The following is a 7,309-nucleotide window of genomic DNA, read 5'->3' as shown; positions in this document are numbered from 1 at the left end:
TGGGCAGTCAGTGCCCGCGGGGTGGGTGACATGTGCAGCTGGAAAGGCCTCAGGGGCCTCGAATGCCCGTTTAGGGAATTGGACTTGATCTTGGGTGTACATCCCTAGTTGCACCTCAGCCTGTCCGGGCTTCGGCTTCTCAGTGTGGCAGATGCAGCTAAGGGCTGCGACAGGGCTCCGCCAAGCGGTCCAGGACCCGGCACGTGCCTCGCCGGGCACAGCAGCTGCCATGCTCGGCAGCCCCGGGAGGAGTTCAGGAAGGCAGTGCCGTGATCTATCACAGGTCTGGGCTAGAGAGGGAAAGTACTGGTTTCATGTGCCAGGCTTGGTGAAAGGAAGGGAGTGCAGACGGTGCCTTGGCCCAGGGATCCTGAGGGCGTTTAGACACCAGGGTCTTGCAAGCACCCAGATCTCTGCCTTGCACCCAGCTCCAGGACCACGCGACCGCCTAGGCTGCTGGGCTGTAATTGGATTTGCCCAGCAGCTGTCGGAGCTAAGCGGGCCCACTTGATGCAGCCGCGGTTGGCCAGTAATTGGTGAAATTAGCAGGTCGGCAGGGGCACAGGTCAGGTGGTTAATGCTGTAGCGGGGGCTTTGATGAAGTTAGTCCCGTTGCAGGGCTGGGAGCTGGGGTGCAGCCTTCTGTGTGTCATGGGGCTCTCCTGTTCCTCTGGTAACGTGGTTAGGAGACCTCCAGCTGCTGGCCTGTCCCAGGGGCTCCTAGAGGCGGGACTCAAGAAACCCGAGGCTAAGCTGAGCCTGGAGGTGTGGCCAACAGCCAGGTCACCTACCGTGTCCTCTTGGCCAGGGCACTTGCAGCACCCGAGGGCCTTTGCAACCCCTAGAGATCTTGGGGTGATGCCCCTTGACTTCCTAGAAGAAGCCTTCAACAGTTTCCCCTTGGAGAAAAGCATCCAGGCCACCTCCGGGCTTCCAGCACTGCCTCCCCACCACCACGATGGGTGTCCCTCGGCCTAGCTGTGCATCTGGAAATGGGGATGAATTCCTCCCAGGTCGATCTTTGACCAGGTCCCACCCTCCCCTCAAGGTTTATGGCCTCCCAGCAGCTTCTCCTCTCATGATCTCCAGAGGCTATCCTCTGAGCAGGCCCCTTGGCTCTTGCTGTTCCCTGGATCAGTGTGCTCCCACCTTCTTTCATTTCACATCGTTTTTTGGACACCCATTACTTTCCAGGCTAGGAGTTGAGATGCATAGGTGAGCAAAATCTGCTCAGGTCCCAGCCAGATCGGCACTCACAGCACCTTTCCTGGCCACGCCCACACTCCCCTCTTCCCAGCCTGGGAACCAGACACCCTGTCATTAATCAGCCTGGAACCCTGGCACCTGGAATCACCTCCACTTCTGGCTCCACTCCAGCCCCCAAGGAACAAGGAATTGCCAGCATGCCAATCCTTCAGAGACGCACATACATGCACACACAGGCACACACGCGCACACGTGCATGCACACACATACACACACAGGCACACTGACCTTGGTTGCTGCAATTATTATGGTTATTGTTACCCTTATTATTATTTGAAAGGTAAATCCTTTGGAGTCAAAATACCCTGGATGAAATTCTGGCTCAGCCACTTGCCAGTTATGTGACTCGCATCTCTGTGCCTCAGTTTCCTCTTATGTGACATGGGTCAGTGACCAGTCTGGGACAGTGTGAGCATTAAATGGGACTGTGTGTATCTGCCTTCACCTCTTTCTCATCAGCGCAGGGTCTTTGCGTTTGCTGTTCCCTCAGCCCAGAAATGCTTTTCCCCCAGATAACTACATGGTCCGTGATCTCACTTTCATTCCCATTTCCTCCTCAGGAAGGCCTCCCAGAAGCACCCAACAAAACACTACTGTGCCCATGCCCTTGACCCCATGCTTCATCTATGAGCTTACCCGCCAGTGTTTCCTCTCTAGCATTCATTACAACTCAGGACAATGTTCTCTGGCTTTCCAGTAGCACATCTGCCCCATCAGGGCAGGGATCTGTTTCGCCCATTGCTACATCCCCAAAACCTAGAACTGTGCCTGGCATATAGTAAGTGCTCAATACATATTTCTTGATTTGCACTGAATTAAAAGTGCATGACCCATCTGTAACTTGGGATTGTTTCAAAATAAAAATATACTTAAACAATATTTTTCAAAGATTGGCACCCCGTCTGCCCACAGGTAATCAAGACTCAGCACTGTCACCCCTCCCATGACGGGAAAGCTCACTCCCCTTAAGGGAGTCTGCCTTGCTCTGACTTCGAGAAAGCTCCAGTTCCATAAGGCCGGGACCTGCTTCCTGTGACACCCTGCCCTTCCGTTGGCTCCTAGGCCTGATCCCTGGGCCTCAGACCCATCTGTTCTCCTGGCCTGGAGGAGTCTTGCAGGGACTTGGGGACAGCAACTGGAATCCACATGGCTGCCTTTCTCCAAGGTGAGTCTTCCCAGCTTCTCCTAGGATGAGGTCTCCAACCTTCTCCCCACCCTAGCCACCCCCTCTGGACCCACTCCAGGCTGCTCCTGTCCTCCTGGGGCAGGGCCTGGAGCTGAGCACAAAGTGGGATCAGAATTCTGAACAGAAGAGCTATCCATTCCCTGAGGGCACATGCAACTTCCTAGGCATTTCCTCATTAACACCTTTGGTCATACAAACTTGTGGTCCACTAAGATCTCTAGCTCCATGTCCACACAGGGCTGACATAGCCAGGGCTCCCCAGCCTGACTTCCTTCTTCTCTTTAGAGCATAATTATGATATTCACTCCAGTCTCAAGGGTTGGGTCATCTTATTTCTGATGTGGGCAACAGTTCTGCATCTGCTCCCTTCCCAGCTGAGTGTGTCTGAGAATGTGAGGTCTGTGCCTTTTCTGGCTCCTTCAAAGCCTTAGTGCCGTATTGAGGACATAATGCCGAGGTCAGGGCCCTGTGGCCCAGCTGTAGAGACCTCGCTCAGGCTCCTAGACAAACGCATCCGTGCATGCCCACACAAACACCTCAATACAACAAATATTTATTGCGTATCTACTATATCCATGCCTTGGGCTAGGGGCTGGAGATGAGCAAAAAACAGCATCAGAGCTCCTGTTTTTGTTGAGCTTATGGTCTACTGGGGCAGCAGACTGAAATCAAGCCATCCTCCACTTCTCTATGCTCCACAGATACGGTCAAAAACATGCGCACAGCGTCCGCACACGTGACTCTCAGGCTACACAGCCCCCCACCCAGGTAGGGTGACTTCAGGGTCATTTGGGAAATCACACAACACGGTCCCAGTCCTCAGAACACCTGCCAGGGGACCTTGTATGTGTCCATGGTCTTGTCGGCCTATAGCTGGCCTCACTTTCTCTCCTATTTGTCCCTCTGTCCACAGTCCATAGAACTGCTCAAAAGAGGCCCACCACCACTTTGGCTGGTGGTGCCCGCCACAAGAGCAGCACGTTGATAGCCTGCCCTGACTTCCAGCCTGGGGGCCCAGCCATGAGCACTACAGAGGCAAGCAGAAGACTTCACCCCAAACTGCATTTCTGAGTCCTGAACAGGACCCACGATCTCCCATCTCCTGCTCCAGCACCCACTTCCTCCCAGACAGTCAGTCTTGCTCTGGCCTGCCTGGGATCAGCACACATCCCCCAACACCCCAACACATGCACACACACTCACACACACACACACACACACACATCCCCCAACACCCCAACACATGTGCACACACTCACACACACACACCTAGAAACATTCATTCTTCTAACAAATATATGCCTTGCCCCTTAGTGCCAGGCATTGCTCTAGACTCTGGGGATACAATGAGCGATGAGACAAGCACAGGCCCTGTTCCCTTGGACCTCCAGTAGAGTCACGGAGGCACCCACCTCTCAGTAGTCACAGACAACCCATAAGGGCCAGGGTGAAACAGGTGAGGGGCCTTTAGAGTGGGGTGGGTGGAGAACTAATTCAGAATAGCGGTGTTGGGGAAGGCCTCCTTGAAGAAGTGATGCTTGAGCAAAGGCCTCAAGATGAGTGGGCAGATACCAGGGAGAACAGCACGTGCAAAGGCCCTGAGGTTGTAAGGCATTTGGTTCAGTGGAGGAATAGAGGGTTGGCCGGTATGTCTAGAGCTCAGAGAGTGAGGGTTGCAGGAAGGTGTGCAGGGGCCAAGCCACCACGGCCTTCTGGTGAGGACAAGGCCTGAGGTCTTTATGCTTAGAGCAGAGGGAGCCACACAGGTTTAACAGCAAGGCAGGTGACGTGATGTAACTTGGGTTTGGCAAGTTGGCTGTGAGACGAATCACTGAGGGGGCAGGGGGCTGAGACACGGAGATGGATGATGGTGCCGCTCTCCCATCAGAGAGCAAGCACAGAGGCACAGGGCTGGGTGCAGATGGACAGACGCCAGCCCTGACGACACAGACAAGAGAGATCACAAACCGCCCGCAGAACCACCCTTGCATCTCTCACTAACGCAGCCCGGGCACGGAGGTGGCACCCTCGGGCCTGAGCGCACACGGTCCTGCGCATGGGGGCTGGGGCCCCAGCGGCCCAGCAGGTAGGTGCCCGCGCCCCACGCATCCGGCCAGCTGTTTCCATGAACTCACTTGGCACATTTATTAACCATCAGCCACGCTGGCGGCCTGTGCGGCGGGCGGCGGGCGGCGGGCGGCGGGCGGCGGGCGGCGGGCGAGTGGCCCCGGGCGGCCGGCGCTCACTTGTTGTCCACCCGCTTGAGCTGCTCCTTGCCGTTGATGGTCACCGACTTGAGCTGCCCGTCCTCCTCCACCTCCACGCGCTCCTGCCCGTTCTCCACGACGCGCTTCGTGGTGACCTTGTGTCCGTTGACCATCTCGGTGGACGACATCACCGACTTGAAGCCTGAGCTGCCGGCGCCCGAGCCGCCGAAGGAGGTGGACGAGAAGGTGGTGCGGCTGGCGCTGCCGCCGCCGGCCCGGCCCAGGCTGTCGAAGGACGAGAAGGCTTCCATGAAGGCCGGGAACTCGCCGAAGCCGGCCGAGAAGGCCCCCCTCAGGCCGTGGCCCCGGCCAGCGCGGTCACTGTTGAAAGGGGCGTCCCAGAAGTCAAACGAGAAGGGGTCCAGGCCGCCGAAAAACTCGCGGAAAATGTCCTCGGGGTTCCGGAAGGTGTAGCCCGAGTCGAAGGGGCTGCTGTAGGGGGTGCTGGCCCCGCCACCCGCCCGCCAGCCGTCGCAGCCCGCGCGGTCGTACACGGAGCGCTTCTTGGAGTCGGACAGGACCTCGTAAGCCTCGGACACCTGCTTGAACTTCTTCTCGGCCTCCTCCTTGTTGTCGGGGTTCTTGTCGGGGTGCCAGCGCAAGGCCAGCTTGCGGTAGGCCTTCTTGATGTCCTCCGGGGAGGCACTCGACTGCACCCCCAGCACTTCGTAGTAGTTGGCCATGCCGAGGAGAGGGAGGGGTGGAGGCGGGGGCGAAGGTGAGGTGGGCACTGGGGCCCCGGGGGCCGGGATGGACTCAGAGGAGGCAGCAGTTGGTGTGGGTCCCTCAGCGGGGGCCTTGCTGGAATCTGCTGGCTCCGGGCGCGGCTCTGCCCGGCAACTTTACCTTTTCATAGTACCAGCTCTCAGGGACAAGTGGGCGCCTTCCACTGAGAGGGGTGGGGGGAGGGGGACACTGCCACAGTGGGGCCAGGCCAGGGACAGACCCCCCTGCAGAGTGGAGGCTGGGCCCTTTGTGACATCAGCCCTGGGCGGGGCAAATGCCACCCCCAGCTCCCCACCAGCACCCCCGGGGCACACTGGCCTGCCCCTGTCCATGAGGTCGGCACCTTGGCGGGCTGAGAATTTGGAGCTTGGTCATGCTGGACCTGAGGGCTGAGCTCCCCGGAGCCAAGGAGCAGAGAAAGGATCAGCCGCAGGATCGGGCCTAAGTGGGCAATGCAGCCTGGTGACGGTGGTCCGGGGAGGGGAGGGCAGGCTTCCTGGGACATGTCCACTTAACCTGCTGGCTGGGTTGTTGGGATGGAGTGAGGGGACCCCAAGTGGGAAATCAGACAAGGAGGTGAGAGCAGGAGTTCATTCTTCTTGTGCCCCTTTATCAGGTCAGATCCTCAGAGGTAAGCCCCACAAAGGCAGACGTGTTCGTCAGTGTCTAAGACCATGCCTGGAAATCAGTAAGCATTTGTTGAACGAACGAGGCTCAGAGACATGTAGAAAGTACTGAAGGTCACACAGCATGTCCGTGAGAGAGAGAGAGAGATGCAAACCCAGAGCTGTCTGAGGACAGCAAATTAAAAGAAGCATTCCACTCCATTCTGGTAAGAAAAATCCAGATAAGTGTGACTAGTGAATGTAGGGGGGTGAATGGTGGCCCCCCAAAAGCTATGTCCCTGTCCTAATTGCTGGAACCTGCAAATATGATCTCATTTGGAAAAAGGGTCTTTGTAGATGTAATTAAATTAGGGATGTTGAGATGAGAACATCCTGGATTATGTAGGTGGGTCCCCAATGCAATAAATGTCCTTACGGAGCCACACAGAAGAAGAGGGGGATGGCAATGCAGCGCGGGGAGAGCCCGCAGTCACCAGAAGCTGGAAGGGGGGAGTGCAGCCCTGCCGACACCTTGATCCTGCACTTCTGACCTCCGGAACTGTGGGAGGTTACATTTCTGTTGTTCTAAGTCACCCAATTTGTGATAATTTGCCATGGCAGCCCTGGAAAGCTAGTAAGGTGAGTGAATTAGGAACCAAATGTTCCTAGGCATTTACATTTCTTTAATTCTTGCTCCAATGTTAGATCATATTTAGAAATAGCAATTAACAATATTGATTGACATCTATTCCCCCCTTCCCCTCACCCCCCTCCAGTTAAGACGGAACACATGCTAAACTACCTAGTAACTGCACCAATGAGGAGCAGAACTATTGGGATCACTAAGTCACATAAGAGGGCATTCCTCTTCCTTCTCTTCCCCCGATTTCTTTCCCCCCTCCCTTCCTTCTCTTCTTTCTATAGTCCTTACCCCTCTCTGTATTCTCTCTCTCTCTCTCTCTCTCTTCCTTCTGTACTCATCAGGAACCTAGCAGGGGACAGTAGGTTCTAGCCAGTCCCCAATGCTGGGAGGAATGAAAGCAGAACCTGGAGACACTTTGCAAGCCTGACTTAGAGTGACAGACGTGGTCACTCCCGCCCGCTTTACCAGGAGCAGGACCTATCCTCTGTGCCCCCTGTCCTCCACCCCATGGGCTAACACCTAACACATATCGCTTGGTAGAGGAAATGAACAGCGGGGAGTAAGTTCACTGGGTATGTAGCTACAGATGAAAATGTTTCTGTGTTTTTGGAACTAT

At 56.0% G+C, this 7,309-nt stretch overlaps 1 protein-coding gene across 1 annotated transcript; it reads right to left on the bottom strand.

Annotated features, from left to right (window-relative positions):
- Positions 1–4,694: 4,694 nt before the first annotated feature.
- DNAJB8 (DnaJ heat shock protein family (Hsp40) member B8) lies at positions 4,695–5,402 on the bottom strand. Its single transcript, XM_006737754.3, has one exon. It carries the CDS (start codon positions 5,400–5,402, stop codon positions 4,695–4,697), a length of 708 nt encoding a protein of 235 aa, XP_006737817.2.
- Between the last annotated feature and the right edge of the window lie 1,907 nt (positions 5,403–7,309).

Source organism: Leptonychotes weddellii, chromosome 1 (assembly GCF_054177405.1).
Source record: "Leptonychotes weddellii isolate Sample4059 chromosome 1, ASM5417740v2, whole genome shotgun sequence".
Taxonomy (NCBI): domain Eukaryota; kingdom Metazoa; phylum Chordata; class Mammalia; order Carnivora; family Phocidae; genus Leptonychotes; species Leptonychotes weddellii.
Note: the sequence above shows the minus strand (reverse complement) of the source record. Positions and strands in the feature narration are given on the sequence as shown.

Coding starts and splice junctions, on each gene's coding strand:
- DNAJB8 (XM_006737754.3), bottom strand. CDS start 5,402: ATGGCCAACTACTACGAAGTGCTGGGGGTGCAGTCGAGTGCCTCCCCG.